The sequence below is a fragment of the Mesocricetus auratus genome, unplaced genomic scaffold, assembly GCF_017639785.1.
Source record: "Mesocricetus auratus isolate SY011 unplaced genomic scaffold, BCM_Maur_2.0 Super-Scaffold_100008, whole genome shotgun sequence".
Classification (NCBI taxonomy): domain Eukaryota; kingdom Metazoa; phylum Chordata; class Mammalia; order Rodentia; family Cricetidae; genus Mesocricetus; species Mesocricetus auratus.
In genome coordinates, this window is record NW_024429192.1 from 302512 (window position 1) to 324623 (window position 22112).

The 22112-nt window shown below is 48.5% G+C and overlaps 1 protein-coding gene across 8 annotated transcripts in view; it reads left to right on the forward strand.

Moving 5' to 3' along the window:
* Positions 1–22112, forward strand: part of Prdm15 (PR/SET domain 15) — a 59886-nt gene that overhangs the window by 25110 nt on the left and 12664 nt on the right. For 5 of the 8 annotated variants that reach the window (XR_005878767.1, XM_021229407.2, XM_040750379.1 and 2 more), the window contains exons 7-18: positions 2987–3229; positions 7010–7139; positions 8325–8521; positions 8742–8836; positions 9195–9282; positions 12947–13114; positions 14600–14694; positions 17081–17212; positions 18056–18190; positions 18728–18891; positions 19655–19734; positions 20066–20185. Coding sequence is in view for 7 of the 8 variants with exons in the window: in XM_021229407.2 (XP_021085066.2) it covers positions 2987–3229; positions 7010–7139; positions 8325–8521; positions 8742–8836; positions 9195–9282; positions 12947–13114; positions 14600–14694; positions 17081–17212; positions 18056–18190; positions 18728–18891; positions 19655–19734; positions 20066–20185 (1647 nt within the window). In the remaining variant the exon portion in view is untranslated. The remainder of the gene's footprint in view (positions 1–2986; positions 3230–7009; positions 7140–8324; positions 8522–8741; positions 8837–9194; positions 9283–12946; positions 13115–14599; positions 14695–17080; positions 17213–18055; positions 18191–18727; positions 18892–19654; positions 19735–20065; positions 20186–22112) is intronic. The other 3 variants (XM_013116176.3, XM_040750380.1, XM_040750382.1) reach the window with 2 other exon arrangements.

The following is a 22112-nucleotide window of genomic DNA, read 5'->3' on the forward strand; positions in this document are numbered from 1 at the left end:
GTGTGAGGGTTTCAGATCTCCCAGAGCCGGAATTAGTTGTCAGCTGTCATGTGAGTACTGGGAATTGAACTCTGATCAGCTGCAAGAGCAACCAGTGCTCTTAGCTGCTGGGCATTTGTTTACTGATTTCTGAGACAGGATCTCGCCTTGAACCTGAACTCTTGACCTTCTGCTTTAACTGAGTTCTGGGATTACAGGCATGTGACATCACACCTGTTTATGCGGTGCTGGTCATCATGTGATCCAGGCGAACACTCAGCGGGCTGCACTTACCCCTAGCTCTTGCTATCCCTTTTATTTACTCTCCTTATTGTGGACCTTGGACTTCAAGAGTCACAGCTCCATCTACTGTGGATGGCTCTGTGACCGTGGCTAACACATTGCTTCCCTCTGCTTTCTCTTCTCTCTTTGAGAGCTCTGTATACCTACTTTAGACCATTTTCTAGTACTATACCTGAATCTCCTGCCCTCCCTCCCCCTCCCTCTAGCTCCTTGACATGTATCCATTTTGGGTGATTTCTACTTAAGAGATTCACTTTTCATTAGTGTCTAAGTCATGTTTGTAATTTGTATCTTAGCCTTACAAAAGTTTGCTTACTTTTCTTGTTTTCTATTTTTTTCAGTTCTCTTAGCCTTTTTCCCAAACTTTGCATTCTTTACTTGGTTATGTCTGCCCCCTCCACTCCAGTCTGCTCTTAGCTTGTGCTGTGATCTTGGAATTCCAGTCTTCCTGGTTTTTATGTCATCTGATACCCTGACAGTTGTTTTGTTGCCAAGCTTTCTGGGGTGTGGTGGGTCACTGCCTTGTGTTGCTTTGATGATGTGCTTAGCAAGAATTCTTCCCTTGTTCTTTCCTGATCCATTGTGTGCTTTCTCCCGTAGCCTGGGGAAGTGTTGATATAGGGTGCTTTGCTCTTTCTTCCTCTCCCCCCCCTCTCTTGAGCTTCATAGTTGAGGTTTCTTTTCTCACTGGGACATGAAGAAGGGGTTTGATGGTTTGTTTTAGCTTGACTGGTATATATTTGTGTCATATATGCCCACTGGGGCTTTGATTCTTTATGTTAGCCATTTTGTACCACCTGCTCTTCCTCCCTAAAACCTTAGAAGGCAGTAGTTGGCTTAGCAGGTAAAGGTGCTTGCTTCCGAGCCTGACCACCTGAATTCAAACCCTGGGACCCATGTGGTGGAAGGAGAGAATGAACTCCTACAAGGTCCTCAGACCTCCACTTGTACACCATGACCTGAGCACACCTGCACAAACAAATAATAAATAAGCATGAAAGTAAATAAATGAATGATAAGCCCATTGCAGAGAACAGCTTTCTTTCTGTTTCCCTGGGTCACTGAACCCAGAGGAATCTTGACACAAACCAGGCTCTATTGATTGACTCAGAATCTAAGCCCTGTGTAAACTTTGGTCCTCTGTTGTGCCAATACCTGAGCCTAGAGTAGGATGAATCCATGTCTCCTACCCAGACTCCATGTATACTTAAATCTATGTTGCTTTGTGCCTATTCCAGAGTAGACCCAAGGCTGTCTCTCAGTCCCCATAAAGACTCATGACCTGTTTTTACAGCCCAATGACCTGTGAGACCCCAAAGCCTCTAATTTCACTCTTGTGTGTCCTTCCCTTCCATTTTAAGTTCCCTCTGCGTGATTAGCTGAGCTTTCCCTGAATGCTGCTCAGCTTGTATTTTTCAGGGCATGTGTTCTGTTTTGTCTCATCTTTCCATTCATTTTCAGCCAATGAGCTCAGTGTAAGCTTGCTCTGCTAGGTGCCAGATCACGTTAGCTTTTCCTTGGGGCCACCCACTTAGACACAGAGTCTCTAATGAAGGACAAATCAGGCACAGTGGCTACTTGGTGCTTAATACTGGTGCTGAATCAACTCACATTTGCAGGAGGAACCAGCTCCAGCACAGTGGTGCTTTTGTCATGTGTGTACTTAGTCACCTATTTTTCCCTGCCACTTCCTCTCCCTATCAACCGGTACCCTGTGACCTAGCCATATTTGCCCATTACCTCCCAAGCTTGCCACACCATGTACCACCCTGCCTTTCTGCCTGCCTATTCCCAATATCTGTCTCCACAGTCTTTTCCTGGGTGGTCTTGAAAACTTTCTGTCAGCTATAAATAAGCAAAGCCATTATGCTTTCTTGTAGGGTTTATAAAGAAATGTTTAGCTGAGCAGTGGTGGCATACACCTTTAATCCCAGCAGTGACAGGTGGATCTCTTGAGTTTGAGACCAACCTGGTCTACGAAATGAATTCTAGGACAGCCAGGGCAACGCAGAGAAACCCTGTCTCAAAAACAAAAAAGAAAGAAAAATGTTTACTGTGAGTGCTTTACCTCGTAGTTTTCTGGAGGTGCTTCAATCTTAGTGTGCCATTGCCTATGGAAAATTTAGAGAATACAGACTATCAAGGAAGCACATCCAAGTTACCCTAGTTCCATTAAGTCAAACCCGAGCTGCACCAGCATGTGGACGTTGCTTGTGCAGATGAGCCTACACTTCTGGGTTTACAAACTGCCTCATGGTAACATCACACTCTGCCTTGTCTCATTTTACTTCTAAGTATAGTTCCAGGATAGGGGATGTGACCCATGGGTCAAGAGTGCTTGTCTGGCATGCAGTTGAGCCCAGGGCATAAAACTGGACATGGTGGGATTTATCTAGTTTTAGCACTTGAAGGTAGAGGCAGAAGGATCAGAAGTTGAGGCCATTCAGTAACACGATTTAAGCTGATCAGCCCCATTTGAAAGTTCAAGATCTCTGAAACACTATAAATCAGAGTCCACCATGATCTGTAACCATCTGGTCTCAAACATGCTATATGTGTGCAGTGGAGCCATTTCTCTTTAAAAACTGTGAAGATAAAGTTTATTTACCTGTGCAGGGGGCACATTCAGCAAATATAACAAAGAGAGTGGGGAAGGTAGTGCCCAATTCCAACTGTGTCGTCAACAGCCCTTCTCCTCCTGCAGAGCATCTCTTGGGCCACCTGGAGCAAGCCAAGAGCCTTCCTGCAGGTGGCCAGCAGCATGAGGCAGCCTCTGAGAAGGAGCTTGATGCACCCAGGAGGGAGCTTCCCACGGCAGCTGAGAGCAAGAGTATCCAGAGTGTTGTGGCCACCAAAGAGCCAAAGAAAAAGCCTCGAAGAGGAAGGAAACCCAAAGCATCCAAGGTTGAGCAGCCTCTGGTCATTATCAAAGAGAAGGAGCCTTCAGGTAAGAAGCTGATGGGGTGTGTGCCAGGGTGGAAGCTGTGTTCCTCATCATCTGCTAGTTTTCTGGGTGACCGTCTGGCAGGGAGGCTTATCTCCTTTCCAGTCCCTCAATCAGCTGTCTCCAGTCCCTTGCAGAATCTTCCACACCAAAGTGTTCAGACACAGAACTTTGTCTCATCAGGACTGGAGCCCTCAGTCTGGTTGGGTTTTGTGTCTGTCTGTCTTTCTTTTCTTTCTTTCTTTCTCTTCTTTTTTTTCTTTCTGTTTCCTGACAGTCTTGCTATGGCTGACTTCAAGCTCAATGTGTAACCCAGGCTGACTTTGAGCTCTGGATCCTACCCACTCAGACTCTTGAGGCGCTGGGATGACACACCTGTGCCAACATGCCTGGCTTGGGTCTGTGTGCTTCACTATTTCAGGTGTGTGTCTTGCCCATGCCATGCTTGTCGGTCACAACTCTTCTGTTTGCCCAGCAGCAGCACTAAATTAGTCCATCATGTGAGTTCCCAGTATTTGTTGCCCACTGCTTATGGGTAGACATGTAGCTAGCTGGTCATGGCCCTGGCTTATGTGTGTGTGCGCGCGTGTGTGTATGTGTGTGTGTGTGTGTGCGTATGTGTGTGTGTGTGTGTGTGTGTGTGTGTGTGTGTGTGTGTGTGTGTGCGCGATATACAAAAGCCAGAGGATAACTTTGTAGTTCTTTCTCCTCTATAAGGGGTCCAGGGATGGAACTCAGGGGTCTGTTCTCTTTCACCTCTGTAAGGGCTTCAGGGATGGAACTTAGGGGGTCTGGCTTGCACAGTAGGTATCTTTACCACTTAAAAATTCAGTCTCTTGGGCTGGAGAGGTGGTCCAGAAGTTAAGAGCACTGGCTATGCTTCCAGAGGTTCTGAGTTCTGTTCCCAGCAACCACATGGTGGCTCACAGTCATCTATAATAAGATCTGGTGCACTCTTCTGGTAGGCAGGCACATATGCAGGCAGAACACTGTATACATAATTAATAAATAAGTAAATATTTTTAAGAAATCCGTCTCTTTTAAAATCTCTTTAAAAATTCAGCCTCTGAACCGTGGGAACTATAAAATCAAAATTAAGTTAAATACTTTCTTACACTTCAAGAGGGAACAACCAGGGCACAGTCATTTTCTGAACAAAGCAAAACTAAACTCCAACAGTGTAAATGGCTCCATGTTCAATATCTGGGGTTCACTGACAATCTTCTGGGCTCCTTGGAAGGACTTGAGTAATTTCTCTGGCTCTGCCCCCTGCAGCGCACACAGCTTGTCTTCCAGGTCCCAGCAGGCTCCACTCTATGGCTACTGTTTTTCTTGCATCTCCAATATGCTGGGTCTCTTGTTGCAGCTGGGCTGCACTTGCCTCAAATAGCCTCTCCCAAGCTCTCTTCATGTTGCCAAGCCTCATCTTCTCTTCATGATCTCTTCAGTTCTGGGGCTTCACCTGCCACTGGGGCTGCACCTTCACCAATGGCATTTCCTAGTCTCTCACAGTGCCAAGCCTCAGCTGTTCTCCATGACTCCTTCATGTCTTCAAAACCAGTACCACCAGGGTGACTCTTACACTACCCAAGTTCAGCTGATCACAGGAGGTACAACCTTGCCTATCTCTGAAACACACCTGCGTGCTAACGCTGAGGGAACACTTTTTCCAGATTACACCTCAGTGATGCGAGTCTCTTCTTATTCGCCACTAATTTCTTTGCTCCAGCTATCCATCAGTTATCCCAGTAAAGCAAAGGTTTTACTTCAGTGATTCTGGTCTCTTGTTAATTATAGTTGAGTCTTGAACCACAGACTCTCAACTCAAAATAGCAAATAGCTCTAGTAAAATCTTTAAGTGATTCTCAAACTTCCTTCTGGAACTTCACAAGCCAAGCCTCTATCCTCTGCATTACTCTCAGCATTACTTCCAAGCTTCCACAGCAAAGCTCACCAATCTTTGAATACTCGATGGCTTTTCTAGCTCAAAGTTCCAAAGTCCTTCCATAATTTTGCCCCAAACAACATAGTCAGGTCTGTCACAGTAATGCCCCATGATCCTGATGTCAGTTTCTGTCCTAGTTAGAGTGACTATTGCTGTGAAGAAACACCATGACCAAAGCAATTGGGGACGGAAAGGGTTTGTTTGACTTACACTTCCACATCACTGTCAATCATTGAAGGAAGTCAGGACAGGAACTTAAACCATGCAGGAACCTGGAGGCAGGAGCTGATGTAGACAGAGGCCATAGAGTAGCTTGTTGGCTTGCTCAGTCTGCTTTATTATCGAACCCAGGACCACTAGCCCAGGAATAGCACTGTCCACAATGGGCTGGGCCCTCCCTCATCAGTCACTAAGAAAATACTCGACTGCAGGACCTGATAGAAGCATTTTTTCAATTCAGGGTTGTCTCCTTTCAGATGATCCTAGCTTGTGTCAAGTTGACATGAAACTAGCTAGCATGCCACTTGAGCCGTTTCATGGGCCTGAGCTTGTTCTTTGATTGTGCAGAACCCTCAGCTGAGTTTGAAGGGATCCACTCTGTGTCATGTACATGTCTCTGGAAAACCATTGTCTCTGTGGTCCTCATGTAACCCCTATCCCAGCTGCCTAGCCCCTCTGACAAAGTTGTAGTGCTCAGATGTCTACCCCCCCTGCCTGTGTTACTGGCACTGAATGCTCTTTCATCTTGCCGTTGTGGAAATGAGAAGCAAACTTGAAATTAACGAGAAAAGAAGAGCAATTTCTATGGAACATTCCCCACTTTCCTGTTTCCTACTCTGTCCAGTGCCTGTTCTCTGAACCATGTGGAAATATCTGCACATGAGCAGGAGTGGTTTGAGCTCCCTGTGGGACTTCCCTGCCTCTATAGACAGGAAAGGATAGAAGGAACTACTACTTCCTGGCTGTCACTGGCAATTGGTGATAGTAGGTGAAACAGTAGAAACCAGGGCTCCAGTTATCATCAGCAAGGCTTCCGCCAGCAGCTAATTGAAGCAGATGCAGAAACCCACAAGCTAAACATATAATGGGTGGAGAGAGATCCCAAATTGGAGAGCTCCATTGGGTCCCTCCCCTTCGTACTTGGGGAACCTTGAGGAAGAGGGGGAGGAAGAATTGTAGGAGTTAGACGGGACTAGGACACCAGGAAAACACAGCCCACAGAATCAACTAAGCATCATAGAAACTGAGCATGGGGGTCCATGGCTAGAATTATAGCGCTTGGGAGGTAAAGGATCAGATATCCAAGGTCATCTTTGACTACATAGTAAGTTTGAGGCCATTCCTGCCTACATGAGACCCTGTTTGAAACAACAACAATAACAACAAAACCCACAGTGGTTGAAATTTTCTTCTGTATAATCGTCCTATATGATGTCATTTCATCCCATTTCTGACGTGGCTCTGAATAGAATGTGTACTCACCTTTGAATAGCCTCAAGATGACTTGTCATACTTGTAAACCTATGTCAGAGCTTATTTAATAAGCTTCAAGATCTGGCTGCATATCCATCTGCTGTATATCAATAGTGTCGTGGGCAGGGTTAGGAGTGACTGAAGTAATGTGATGGGTAGGCTTTACAAGGCATGGCATGTGACTTTGGTTTGCATTAAAAACATACTCTTTATATATAGATAAACACTTGAATTCTAAAATTTTCTACTTTTGTCCCTGTTGCATCCATCCTCAGTATGTGCTCCCAGGGACACTGCTTCTCTTGATTTGCCCCAGTTTGCCCCCTACACTGGTGACGACCCCTTTTGTCATACCCTTTGCGCAGAGCATGTGGCAGAGATCATTACCGAAGTACCCCCAGATGAGCCTGTGAGTGCAACACCAGACGAACGGATAATGGAGCTAGTCTTGGGGAAGCTGGCCACCCCCACAAATGAAGTCAGCTCAGTGCCAAAGTAAGTCCTGCTTGTGTGTGACTGGTGCTTGGGGACAGAGCACAGGGAACAACTAATTGGTACTGAAGAGAAAGCACCTCCCACCTCTATTCCCCACAGCAGAGCCAGGCTTCATCTTTTCAGGCCAGAAGTGTATGTTAGGAGTTTCATAGTTCATTCACTGTGAAAACTTTTTTCTTACCTCAAAACATACATAACAGAAAATTTGCCATCACAACTCTTTTAAAGGACACAGTTCAGAGACTATGGCTATCCATCTCCCAAGGCCTTTATCTACCCAGACTGAAACTGCCCCCAGTGCCCACCATTCTACTGCATTTCTGTCTGCATTCGTTTCTCGTTTGTGTCCTCCACGTCAGTAGGGCACACAGTATTTGCCTTCTATGCATAGCATATTTTACTCAGCACATTCTTCTGTGTCATAGTGCGTATCCAAATCTCCTCTGTGAGGCTGACTGATGTTACACTGATTCATGTACCTGCTTGTCTGCCCTCCCCCCCCATGGGGGCTCCTGGAGTCTTTGCCTCAGCTGTGTAAGCAGTGCTGCTATGGTTCAGCAGTTGCTTGTATCTGGATTTTAGTCAGTTTCACACCTTACTCTGCTTGCTTTTTGGCGAGCAAGGGAAAGTAATGTTTATGCCACAGTTACGATTCCCTGGTGAGTTTTTGCCCTGAAGTTGACTCAGCTGCACTGGTGTTCTCTGTGCTCTTTGGAGTTGGCAGAATTCACCTGATGAACCTGTGAAAATGAGGACATGTTTATTATTTCCTTCCTGTCTTACTGCCCAGAGGATTTCAAGCTCTTACCGGAAAAAGCACACACTTGAGAGGAGTAAGAAATGTTTAGAAGTCAGGTCCACAGTCAACATAAAGCAGTGTAGAGTTGAGGCCAAGTGAGGACGAGAGCCACAGATAGGACTACCATGTTTGGGACATAAACGAGCTCAGGCTTCCTGATAGCCAGGCTGAAGCAGGTGAGGTGCACAGCTGTTAGATGGCACTTAGGCCACCTTTCATGCGCTTAGAGCGTCTATGCTCCCCGGGAGCGGGTGACATCAAGTTCTGCCTCCCTTTTCCATTCCTCATGGACCAAGTATAGCTGGGAAATATAGCCAAGGGACTTCCCAGGTGACTATGATCAGAAGCTTTCACTCTCCTTGACTAGCTGTCCATCTCCTGGCCAGGTTCACACATCATCAAAGCAGCACCATTGCCCTCAAGAGGGGCTTGGTTCTGTCCAGCAGACACGGCGTCCGGCGGAAGCTCGTACGGCAGCTGGGTGAGCATAAACGAATCCATCAGTGTGGCACCTGCAGCAAGGTCTTCCAGAACAGCAGCAACCTGAGCCGGCACGTGCGCTCGCACGGTGAGTGCGCGCACGGTGAGTGCCTGCCCAGCCCACAGGGCAGGGCCAGGAAAGTGTGTCCTTGCTGGGGCCTTGCTGCAGACCTGCTGCAAGTGGTATCCCTGTGGCTGCCAGTGCCCTTCAGCATCAGAGGCACCCAGCCCAGGCAGAGGCCTGCCTCATGTTCCAGAGATAGGTACAGCTTGCTGAGAAAGGCCAAAGCAGTGAATCTGCCTTTTGTTGGCTGGTTCCTTAGGTGACAAGCTGTTTAAATGTGAGGAATGTTCGAAACTGTTCAGCCGTAAGGAAAGTCTAAAGCAACACGTCTCCTACAAGCACAGCCGGAATGAGGTAAGTGGGCAACCAGACAAGTAAATGATCATGTGTTTCCTAAAGGAGGAACTAAGGTAGAAGAAAACCCTGTCTCTAGAGGAAAGTGCCTCCCCCCTTTGCATTTTGAGCCCAGGTTAGGCCAGTGGTCACAGAAGCAGGTGGGAGAACATAGGTGGCTAGCATTTGGGGTACACTTACCTGAATGTTGGGTTTTCTTGCTCAGGCAGTTGGACAGCAAGAATATTCCTACTAGAACAGGGAGGAAAACTTGTGTAGCTAGCCCTGAAAGTCATTACAGCAGCACACACCCAGGGGTGGCGGGGCACATCTTGAACTCATGCAGTCTTCCCTGCTGACAGTGTGCCCCTTTGAGCAGGTGGATGGCGAGTACCGCTATCGCTGTGGCAGCTGTGGAAAGACCTTCCGCATGGAGAGTGCCCTGGAGTTCCACAACTGTAGGACAGGTGAGGCCCTGCCCCAGCTGCGTGCCCTGCATGTTAGGAGGAAAGGTCCCACTGAGCAGACACAGCTGCCTTGGCATCTTCCTGATCCTCTTGCCTCAAGGAATGTAAAGAATAAAAGTGTTCTGAGAAGACTCAGGCAACTTTCCTTTTGTCAGGAAGGGATGGGTTGTCTCATGTCAGCTATGCATTCTTAGACCCTGTCTGAGGCCACTTTGATACAAGACCTTCATCCCTGCTGACAGGGTGAGCAACAGTGTTGGGTTTGTTCTGGAAGTGCGTGAGAGAGAAATGCAATGGCAAGGCTTAAGATGGGAAAGCCATTCCTCCCACCATCAGCCTCCTGCAACTGTGTCGCCTGTTGGCACCCAGACAGGGATTTTGTTGCCCCCTAGCCCAGGTTGTTACAGCCTGAGCCTGCTTCCATCTGCCACTCTCCAAAAGGAAAGTGGAAGCCTTCTTTGTATGAGGCCAGAAGCTGCTGTGTTTTGAGCTGTCTATGCTGGGGAGACAGCTATGGTTGTGGAACCCAGAGTGCTCTCAGGCACTGTCTCTTGGTCCAGTTTATAATTGGCAAATGTAAGTAAGCAGTCAGCAGGTAGGCTGAGGGGCGGTAACTCCCTGAGGCCTGGATATCCCGTGCTCTAGATAGGGAGCACTGTGTCCATGAGTTTCCAGGCATTGACCATCCATTCAAGTCACCAGAGGGAGTGTAGAGGGGAGATCACCAGTGCCTTCATGTTCTACCCCTTTCTACGACTCAGAAAATTTACCTTAGAGACCTACAAAGGTTTAATGATTTCTCTAAACGAATGGAACAGAAAATGAAGAAGCACTTGCTATGTGTTGGTTAGAACTGTCAAACCAGACACTTGTCCTTGCTAGGTAGTCATGGCAGGGATGACCTACAAGCAGCTTCTCTCCTGAGACCGATTTCAAGGCTGGGAGCTGAGAGTGAAGATGAACTGTTGAGACCCCATAGCAGCCTATTTACATGCTTTCATGCCTTTTGTGGAATGAAGTTAGCAGAATGTTTATCCTCGAAGGATTTATACAGAGGGTATTGGATGTTTTAAGTGTATAGTGAATGGATGGATGTTTCTCCATCCCACTCTGTCAGAACTGTTTCTGTGTCCCCCTGTGCATTGGTATCACTCTCAGCTACATGTTTGTTGTGCTGCCTTTGAGCCTAAAGAAGGTGCTAGCAGGTAGCAAGGCAAAAGCCAAGGCCCCAAAATACAACCTCCCAGCAGCTTGGCTCCCTAGCAGGTCACTCTTGTCTTCTCAGTACCCAGCCTGTTGTTTTTAATAAAAATCTCAATTGTTCAGTTTTAACAATAGAGACTCAGGAGACAGATGCTGGGGTGAAAACCTGCTAGCTCAGAGAGGCAGAGAAAGCACCCAGTTGACTTTCTTTCTCTGCCAGCATCTACTTCATCTCCAACCAGCCTTCTCAAACTGAATGTTCCTCCCTTCTACTTCCTGTGAGTCTCTCTATCCAGCCTCATGATTCCCTCTTACTCTCCTGTTTTTTTTTTCTTAATCCTATGTTGACTTCCTGTCAACTGGTTGCTCCACCTCTTGACCTATGGTTAACTTTAAGCTGTTGGACTAAAGGTGTGTGCTAGGGCTGAGCAACACCACAACTAGAAGCAGGTTTTTCCAGTAAATAATGCAATCTCAGGGTTCACAGTGTGATCAAATATCCTGCAACATTAGTCCCTCGTTATTTACCAGATCCTGGAGCATTTGCCTTCAGGCCTTGGTGTCACTACATACCTCCATAGTGACTGGATTAGGGGGGTGGGGGTAGTCATTCTAGGACTAGATGTCTGAGTTCTTGCACCTCATGATGTCATTGAGGTGTGTACGATGGATCATCTTAGTTGACTGTGTGGGTGATCAGCACAGAAAACAGTTGGAAGTGGGGTCTCCTTCCACATACAAGGAGGGAGAACATTGGAGCCCAAGCCAGCAAGGCTGTTTCCCATGTTTACCAGTGTTGTTAGAACCTGTAAGGAAGAAGGCTCACCTGTGATGTTCAGACATTCACCTGTACTGTGAGCTCCTGCCCAGGAGGACAGCCCACCTGTGCTGCACATGTAGTAGGCTTAGCAGACCTACTCTGTAATACAGCCAAATGAGAAAGAGGGTTAAATCATCCGTAACATTTCACCTTGGGAAAGTGAGTTGCATAATAGGATTGCCAGGAGCAGGTCCAGATCTCCTGAGACTTACATAGAACTTCTGGTCCATGCCTTTGCAAGAGGAACCAGCATGCTGTGGAGGGAGCTATAGCTAGGCCACTGCTTCCTGTGCTGTGCTGCCCTGTCCCCAGGGTTCCCACTAAGGCCTTGATTCCCTCTCTCACCCCTTCCTGCTCATAGGCCAGGCACATAGACCCTCTGCCTTGTGTCTTTGTCCCCTTGACAGGAAGAGATAAAGATGGCTGAATTTCTTCAGGTTTAGGTGGGTTGATCTCTAGCTGGCTACACATGGAATCTCCTGAGTGGAGCTAGAGACTTCCTGCAGCCATGGGATCTCACTTTAGTAATCTTACTAGTGGACCTCAACTTCAAGGGGCATTGGCTTCTCAGCCACACCTTCGTTGTCACAGCTAATTGGGGGTCAAGGTTAGAATCTAGTGGAAATATAGAGTCCAGGGATGTGACAGGTCTGGGAGCTCCCAAGCAAAATGACTTGCTCAGATGTCAACAATGAATGCCTGACAAGTGAGGTCCCAAGCTATCTGTAAGGACTTGTCTCCACAGACAGGAGGACCAGCGGTAGATGTCTGATGGGAAGTGGCTATATAGACTAAGGGCTTTATAGGAGAACATTTGCTGAATCTAGAGGCATTCTGACCTAGGGACCTTTGCTCCTGAGAGAAGTAATGACACATTCGTCCACTGTTATGATACACATCTACATGCACGATTCAGGAAAGAGCAAGTGAGAACTGGCCCACAGAGAGGCAAGGTATCCATGGATGTGGGGCAGGGACTGCAGACACCAAGCAGAGGGGACAGGGGCAAAACGGTAGAGTAGACTTTCAGAGGCAAAAACTACAACTTGCCTGGCTGCCTACCAGAGGTCCTTGAAGTGGGGACCAGGATGCAGGGATGCTGACTTCTTGCAATGTGAGCATATGTGTTTATGTGCTGTGTTGAATAGGGGTGGAGATGGGGTGTGAATGTGGTGTGTGTTCATGTGTATGCATACATGTGCATGTGTATTTGTGGGTTATGTGCTGAATGAATGGGGAACATGTGCTTGTGTTTTTGAGTGTGTATGAAGTGTGTGTCTGCTGAAGGGAGGCCTAGGTCCAAGACAGTTCTTCAGGAAGGTAGAGAAGTTGGGGTGTTGAGGTAAGGGATGCTATAAGAGGTAGTTGGGCAGAGAAGAGGCAGGCCAGCCAGTGGCCACCCTCAGTGGTCTGAGGAAGCTTGTAGTACGTACAGATAGAGGAAAAGGAGCCTAGAGAGCTGTTGAGGCAGCTTTCCCCAGTGAAGAAAGCTGGCGAGCACACACAGCTGATGAGCTCTGAGCCACAGAGCCCTGCTGGGCTCCTGCTTTGACTCCTCTTTTCACCCTGCTGAGGCACACATGCTGGAGCCTGGTCGGGGTGATTTACCGCACGTTGTATGTTTGTTTACTCTCTGGACAGATGACAAGACGTTCCAATGTGAGATGTGTTTCAGATTCTTCTCCACCAACAGCAACCTCTCCAAGCACAAGAAGAAACATGGGGACAAGAAGTTTGCCTGTGAGGTCTGCAGTAAGATGTTCTACCGCAAGGATGTCATGCTGGACCACCAGAGGCGGCACCTGGATGGTGAGCCTGGGGCCTGAGGTGCCTTCCTTCTGACCTGGTGACCCTCTCCCTGATCCTGGGACTCGTAGGATGGTGTTAACAGTACCATGAGCAGAGGGAACTGCTAGGAACCGTGAGGAACAAATAAGCTGGACTGCTCTGAGTGTTGGCTGTTGTTTGAAGTATTTCTTTAGAGAACTCTTTTAATACTGTGAAGAGTGCATTTAGTGTGGTAGAGTTTCAGAAAAGCCAGTATGGTGCCATGTGTACAGCAGGCTCAGCTGTGTAAATGGAGTGGAGTATGCTGGTGAGTAAGGGGCTGTCAGTCTACACTGTAGACTAGGTCAGCGAAAGACCCAGCAGAGTCATCTTTCTCCACGCGTGTGAGGCAGCAGCAAGGATAGAATGAGAAGTGGAGTGAAGATTGAACTGATCCATGCGACTAATATTGGGGAAGGGGTTTAGATATATTTAGAGAGAGCAATCACTTACACGAAAAGCCAGGTCGGTGCTCTGTGGTCCCCAAACTACTGCCAGGATCCAAGAGAGAGACCACCCCCTCCTCTACCATCTCTTATTCTCTCAATCTTCCCACATACCCGTGACCACGCCCCAAGGGGTTGGGGGCGTGGTCAGCTGCAGGTACATGATCTCTCCCTACAGTGGAGCAGTGGTTAATATTAGCATTCTAATTAAGGCTATCCTTATTTTCCCCACTAAGAATCACAACCCCTTTGTCAGTAACACTCACTCTTTGGTAGTGTTTAAAAACACCGTTTACAGAATGAATTCAGGCTGTGTAGAAAGTATAACTAACAGATACATGTTCATGAGTTTGTGAAAACAAGACCAGGTCACAAAGTTCCTGCACTTTGCTTCCCCCCACCCCGCCCCCCACCCTTTGGTTCCCTGTTGGTTCATAAAGACCTACAATGTGATCCCATGAGATTCTTAGGAGTATACTCTGGGCCCCACCCAGCCTCTGAGAGCCATGGCAAATCACTACACCTTAATCCTCCTGCCTGTACAGTGGTTGTAATAATTGTTCCTCTTGAGGTCAATGTCATAGTTGGACCTGACCTGGCCATGAGGTTCCTTCAGGCCCAACACAGAGCAGTTGCTCAGAACCAAGGATGCTCTGGGCTCTGAAGAAAGTCACTGCTTTCTGTGATGAACCTAGCTGGACTAGGTACACCACTCACATTTGTCATTTGTTTGGTTGGTTGGATGGAATTGTTTGGTTGCGGGGGTGGGGAGGAGGAGGTGTTTTTAGTTTTGGTTTTTGGTTTTTCGAGATAGGGTTTCTCTGTGTAACAGCTCTGGCTGTCCTGACCAGGCTCAGGGTTAGACCACTACCATGTGGCCAGATGAGTCTTGCTATGTTGCCCACCCCGCCAGCCTCTTGCATATCAGGTACTGCAATACTTTCAGCATAGTTCCAAGGCAGTTCAGGCATCTGACCTGTACTGTGTGGCCTCACATTTCCTGTCTTGTCTGGGTTTTCAGGTGTGCGGAGGGTAAAGAGAGAAGACTTGGAGACCAGTGGGGAAAGCCTGGTTCGTTATAAGAAGGAACCTTCCGGATGCCCAGTGTGTGGCAAGGTAATGTTCTGCAGTTTCTGTTGGTGTTGGATGGCAAGTCCCCACTCTCTAAAACTCAGAGCTGCAAACAGGGAGCACTGTCCAGGAAACTTGTAGGCATGCCCAGCCCACAGCCTGTAGTCCCCCCTTGCACCTCCAGATAGCTGTGAATGCAGCCCAATACAAAGGCGTAACACATGTCCTAGTTAAGTTTCTGTTGCTGTGGTAAACTGTGACCAAAAGCAACTTGAAGGGGAAAGGCTTGTTTACATTCCGTCATGAAGGGAGGTCAGGTCAGGAACTCAGTCAGGAACTAGAGGTGAGAACTGAAGCAGAGGCCGTGAACGAGTACTGCTTGCTGGCTTGCTCTCCATGTCTTGCTCAGCTTGCTTTCCTTCAGCACCCAGGACCACCAACCTAGGGGTGGTACTTCCCACAGTGAGCTAGAGTCTTCCATGAGTAATTATGAAGAAAATGCCCCCACAGACTTGCCTACAGGTCAGTCTGATGGAGGTATTTCTCAACTGGTGTTTCCTTCTCAGAGCTGACTCTAGCTTATGCCAAATTGACCAGAAAGCTAACCAGCACAAAGAGGTTTATTTTTTGGCTTTTAGTTCTCCTGTGCAGTTCTTAAGTGTGAACTTTGTAGACAATAACCATGTTTCAGTGTCAAAAGGTTAGACACACCTGCTAGGGCAGCAGTGTTCAGGGACTACCAGTATACATCACTTGTTTTTAACTGAAGCGTCCCTCGGATCGCACGTTTGGTGCTTTGGTCTCTGCCAATAAGTCTATGGAGAATTTTTTTTCCTTTGTGCCTTCCACTCTATGGGACATGCTGTTCTTAAGAGTGTCTGGACCTTGTCATATCCACATTGTAGAGACAAGATGTCCTGAGACTTTATGCTGTCCACACTGGCCACCCTGCTCAGCCCACCCCATGGTGATCAGGTTAGGTTGTAGATGCTAAGGATTCTTGCCTGGACAGCCTGTGCTGTTGTGCAGGTGCCTCTACATGATCTACCCTGGCCTTGGCCATGTCTATGGTACAGGCATCTGGGGCTCCCAGCCCCTGTCCTGGCTGCCACATACATTCTTCACACATGAACACCTGTTCTTAACTGGAAGTGCTATTGCCTGTTCATTAGACTCAACTCTGACAACTCAGGTGACGGGAGGTACTAGCTGTATCCTCAGAGGACTAGGAAGTCATGTCCCTTACCGCACAGAACACATACTGGAGATACAGGTTCTAGAAAGGGTTCTCTATACAAATGTGTACTCTGTGTATGTGAGACCCAGGCAGCCTCTGTTATTGCTTAAAGGAGGGGTTATTGCTGAGCCTGTCAAAGCTACACAGGGAGCTACTGGCATAAAGTACCATTGCCACCTAGGCACTACCACACCGGGGAACCCATCCCCACTTGGCTGACCACTCCCGACTGTGAACATGTAGCAGCACTGCCAGATCCAATGATGCTTTTAAGGGGAAATGGAAAACTCTGCTTTCATGATATTTCCTGGTGTCTTTGAACCCACAGAGCAAGCCAAAGCCTGTGGATCAGCAAAGCAGTGAAGCCATGTGGGGCCTTTGATCTTAAACTGTGGGTTTGGGGTCACATGATGCAGGGACAGCGAGGTGGAACCCATGGCAATAGACAAGTAGGTCCCGGGTCACCTCATCTGAGGAAAGGCCTGCTATTGGATACTTCGTGATCAGTGGGGCTTCTGGACTCCTGGTGATGGTTGCATGTCTGCCTTGTAGACCCCATGTTCCCAGCCCCAGCTCAGGGTTGGCTGTTACGTGACTCTCAGAAGACTAGTATAGATGCTTGAGTGACTCTGCATCCATCATTCTAGGCTGGAAATAGAAAGCAACATGAAATGGTTCTCAAACCAGGTCGAGTGTCTTCTTTGGTCTCTACATTGTGAAAATTGCAGGTATACCTGCGTGGCTCCTCAGTAGGCTCTACGCCAGTGTGCTGCTCAACTCAATGTAAGCCTCTGCTGTGTTCTCATCGCAGCAGAGACTGGAAATGGTGTCCCGTGTTGTGGTGTGAGTGGGTATCTAAATCACCATAAGTTTAGCCAGGTGGTGGCGGCACACACCTTTTAATCCCAGCACTTGGGATTCCGTGACAGGTTGATCTCTTATGAGTTGGAGGCCAGCATGGTCTACAGAGCAAGTTCCAAGACAGCCAGGGTGGTTATACAGAGAAATCCTGTCTCAGAGGGAGGGAGGGAGGAAGGGAGGGAGGGAGGGAGGGAGGACAGACAGACAACCATAAGTCTAGAAGAACTTGCTAGATGTTCTAGGCCTGGTAACAGCTTGTCCCGTAGGCCACAGGGATTGGCTCCTGCGTATATCCAATAGCCTCCTCTCACTGTACTGACTCCATGTCCCCAGGTATTCTCTTGCCGGAGCAACATGAACAAGCACCTGCTGACCCATGGTGACAAGAAGTACACCTGTGAGATCTGTGGGCGCAAGTTCTTCCGAGTGGACGTACTCAGGGACCACATCCACGTCCACTTCAAGGTGCAGGTCCCATGCGGGTGGCACTCAGTGGCCTGGCCTTCCCAGTGCTTGTGTTAGCTTTTATACTTCAGCAAAGCACGTAGATGAGGCACTCACAACAGACTATACTTCACAGCTGTGGCGTTGGGAAGTTAAGTGTCTGTGGAGGGCTTCCTCATTCATATATCACCATCTTCTGTGTCCTCACATGGTAAAAGGATAAGAATTATGGTCTGTCTTTCAAAGGCTCTAATACCACTCACGGTGCCCCACTGTCAGATCTTGTCATTCCCCAAAGGGCCTACTTCCTCACGCTGTCACGTTAGGTGAAGCTTTAACACGCAGACACCGGTGTTGAGATTGCTGCCATGTCCTTGGGTAGTTGTCATCATGGCCACTGCAGGCTCTTCATACACCCCTGCTGAGGGCCCAAACAGAATCTCCCTGTACGCAGCCTGACAGATTACTCCTGGGCCTTTCCCAGGAGAATGGGTATAAGGAGGGTGACACTCTGTTGCCTCCCTGCCTCTAGGGAAAAGAAGAGTTGTGCTGGAGCCCTAGGGTAGAGAAAACTGGGTATGAGGACAGGTGGGAGAAGCATGTTTCTGAGTCAAAGGCTAAGTGCAAACAAAGTAGAGTGTAGTCCAGAGCGTAGCGTCAGCCTGGGGTATCCTCCAGGACTCTGCCTAGGTAGGATTTTGCTAGGCAGGTAGCATAGTGACCCTGAGAGCTGCACCACAGGATTCCCGGTGCCATTCAAAGAGACATAGATGTAGCTCACTAGGCAAACAATTGATTTCCCAAAAGTACTGACCAGAGCCCCAGTGAATTGCATTAAAGTCTGGGTTTGTGACTGTTCTTCAGGACATTGCACTAATGGACGACCACCAGCGGGAGGAGTTCATCGGCAAGATTGGGATCTCCTCAGAGGAGAATGATGACAACTCCGATGAGAGTGCAGACTCCGAGCCACACAAATACAGCTGCAAGAGGTGCCAGGTACTCAGCACCCCACTGTAAGCATGGCTGCAGGGGAGGGGTTTGTGACCGTGGAGCTGTGGGGAGCCCACGGCACTGGTTTTTGTCCGTTTCCTCCCCTAAAGAAGGTTGTCCCATATCACTTTGGCTTAGGAATGGTACCCTTGGGCCTCACACCCATGAGAACCCACTGTGGCTTGGTGTGCACATAAGCAGAGCTGCTTGCTGACTGTGGTGGGGCCCATGTCCTGGGAACTGACCTGAGTAGCCTCACTGGCCTCAGATGGGGGATGCCTCGCCCCAACCAGCCTGAAGTTGGTCCACGCTACGCAAGGCAGGGTGCATGCTTTCAGGAAGGACAGTTGATTTCCAAGCAGCTCATGACCTGAGTTTCCAGCAGCCTATCCTGTAATGGCATCTTTCTGTTTTCATTGTCGCCACACCCGCGACACCCCCCCATGAATAACTGACCCTCCCGTGGTGGCTGGCTGATTCAAGTGTAACAAAGATGCCCAGAGATGGCAGTGAGTCAGCAGCCTCCACCCTGTGTGCTTATAGCTCACCTTCGGCCGTGGGAAGGAATATCTGAAGCACATCATGGAGGTGCACAAGGAGAAGGGTCATGGCTGCAGCATCTGCCACCGGCGCTTTGCACTCAAGGCCACCTACCATGCCCACATGGTCATCCACCGAGAGAACCTGCCTGACCCGAACGTGCAGAAGTAAGACTCTAGGGCTGTGAGGAAGAGGGGGACTCTTGCAAAGCCACAGTGCTTAGTCTGGCAAGTCACAATCACTGGGTCATCATATGTCAGATACTTGGGGCTCCTAGCCTCCTAGGCCTCATTTCTCATCCTAATTTTTTTCCCTACAGAATTCTAAAGTATGTTGTCCTACTTGACAAGCCAGCATAAAAACCTTTCTGCTGTAGCTAGTTTTTGTTAATGCTGCCCCATATCAAAGGTCGACCCATAACCAGGGCTATGTAGTGAGCAACTAGATGCTCATCTCCTAGAGCTGCTGTAACCAAGTACTTCACATTTCAGAGTCCTGGAGCCTGGGGTCCCATATTAAGTATCTTGGGGTTGACTCCTCCTAAATTCTCCTTGACTAACACATGGCATCTTCTGTGCCCTGATAGACTCAGCCTTCTGTACATGTCTGTCTCTTATCTCTTCTTAAGGCCTGGAGTCATCATGATGACCCCATTTTACCTTGATCTGCTCTGCCAATGCCTGTGTCCACCTATAGCCAACCACATTCTAGGGTTAGGACTTTAACAACAATTTGAGGGACATAATTCAACCCATTACAGAAACAGAAATTCATAACATCTTCTTGCCTTTCCTCCATTGATGAAGGAGCTTTCACACATGCCCTTCACAGCTGAGCAGACCCTCATAGCAGACAAAGCCTTCATGGTGGATAAGTCTCCCAGGTGATGAGCCCCCTAGTGGGGCTCCTGAGGTTTGTTTCTACTTTCAGGTACATTCATCCCTGTGAGATCTGTGGGCGGATCTTCAACAGCATCGGGAACCTGGAGCGTCACAAACTCATCCACACAGGTAACGAGCTTCTGCAGTGACGTATGGTGCCAGCTCGCCTACCCAGCAGCTGGATTCCTACCTACATCACTCTCCCTGGCTCCATGTACAGACGGCCACACCTTGGCTCCTCACACTGCATCCCCATTTCTCCAGCTTTCATCCCGGCCCCCTCTGCAACTTGCCCCACATCTCTTCCCACTCACCAGGTTCTCAGGGCCTTCTCACGCCAAGAACTCCCATGGCACCTGTTGAAAAGGCAGCCCACAGTGTCGCTCTACTCCTAGCAGAGACATTTTTCTGAGGCCTCTTGCTAGCTAAGTCTTTCAGGCACTGCTGTGTTTGTTTGCAGGTGTGAAAAGCCATGCCTGTGAGCAGTGTGGGAAGTCCTTTGCCAGGAAAGACATGCTAAAAGAGCACATGCGTGTGCATGACAACATCCGAGAGTACCTGTGTGCTGAGTGCGGGAAAGGTGAGTGTGTGCCTGGAGCCCCAGGAGGTCCCTCAGAGCCACGGTATCCCCGGAGCTGTGGGACATCCCAGGTCACTGTAGCATGTTCAGCCATGCATCCAGCTTGCTTATGATCACTGTGAAGTTGTAGACCTGAGCCTAGACATAGTCTATGCCCACAACGGTGGCTGCTAAGAAACATAAGTCTTCTTGGCAAAGGGGGGCACAGGAAACTGTCTTTCTCAAAATTACATCGTGTACCACAAAATTATCCATAAGACACCTCTATAGCCTACAAAAAAAAAAAAAAAAAGCTGTAGGTTTTAAGTTGTGTTGTTTGAGACAGGGTTCCTGTAGCCCAGGCTGGCCTCCTGCTCAGTGTGTAACCAAGGATGACCTTGCGTACAACCTCTCTCCCCAAGCCACCTCTTGTCTGGTTCTGCCTATCTCTCCCCTCTCTTTCTGTGTTCTATGTGGGTTCTCTCATCTCCTAGTCTCACTAGGAACAGAAGTCCTATGAAGCCAGAGGGCTCTGTCTAGCGTGCCACCTGGTCTCTAATGCCTGGTACATAAATAGTCAGGGCAGAGCAGTTATGAGGATGAACGAATAAAACCATTAATAGGTGTTAGAACTGCAAGGGTGAGATTTGTACCAACTGACTTCAGTCCTTTGCAAGAAAGACAGACAAACAGTAGCAAACGATGATACTGGGTGACACTGTTTCGAACAGAGCCTAGATGTACTGGAGGCAAAGCCAGAGAGGGATCAAGAACAGGGCGGTTATCTAAAGAATAGTCTGCAGAGTAGCCAAGCTTTGGCTGGATCTCTCATCACCTGTGGTTTTTGTCCCAGCGTGGTGGTGGTGAGGGTGACATTTTTAACTGGACGTTTGGGAGGAGGGGGGAATTAAGGTAAAATTGTTCTCCCATAGTCAGAAAGGCCTGGCACTTTATCCAGCTAGGGACTGACAGCTGGGAGGCTCCGGGTGGGGCTTGTGTGTCCCCTGCAGTCTCTGACTTGACCGGCTCTATGGCCCAGCTGGGTTGTCTGAAAGTCTGCTCTCCACACTGAGAGAGGTGAAGATGAGTAGGGACAAAATGGGTCTGGGTGGGCTATTGTCCAGTTGAAGCTGGAGATGAGAGTGGGCTCTGAGCATACTGCTCCCACCCAGTGTGGCACCACTGCTGGTTTGTCTGCTGGCGGGGGTGGGGGGATGCATCTAAGAACAGCAGCCTGCACTGATGTGTGAGCACTCTGGGCGCGCTATGCTGCTGCCAGTGCCACTGCCACTCACGCAGCTGGGCCTTGGCTGAGTGAGGATGCTTCACCCCTTCCCTCACCATCAGTCTGAAGTCATGGTTTTGGATTGTTTCAATGCCTAAGATTGGCAGCAATAAATTAAAAGTAGGCGTGGTGGGTATAGGTGCATTATAGGCATAATGACCTGAGTTTGGTCCCTGCATCCTGCCTGGTGGCAAGAACTGGCTCTGGAGAGTTGTCCTCTGACCTTGTTATGTTCCTACACTCACTTTCTCTGTGTGTCTTTCGCATTTCACACACACACACACACACACACACACACACACACACACACACACACGCACGCACGCACAAATGTTTTTAAAGAATGGCTTACAGGGTTTCATCATGTAGCCGGCTGTCCTGGAATCACTCTGTAGACCAGGCTGACCTCGTACTCACAGAGATAAACCTGCCTCTGCCTCTTGAGGGCTAGGATTAAAGGTGTGCACTACCACGGCCCGGCAAGAATGGCTTTTTAAAAAAAGTTAATTAAACGTAGATCTGATGTCCTCATCTTAGTTAATATTTATGTCATCAAGACAGACAAGAAGCCCTTAGTCATCATGTCAGATGCTGTTGTTGACACACTGCCATCTTAGTGTCACAATAAATCTGCAGTGGCCTCCTGGGGTGTTAACTCTGTGG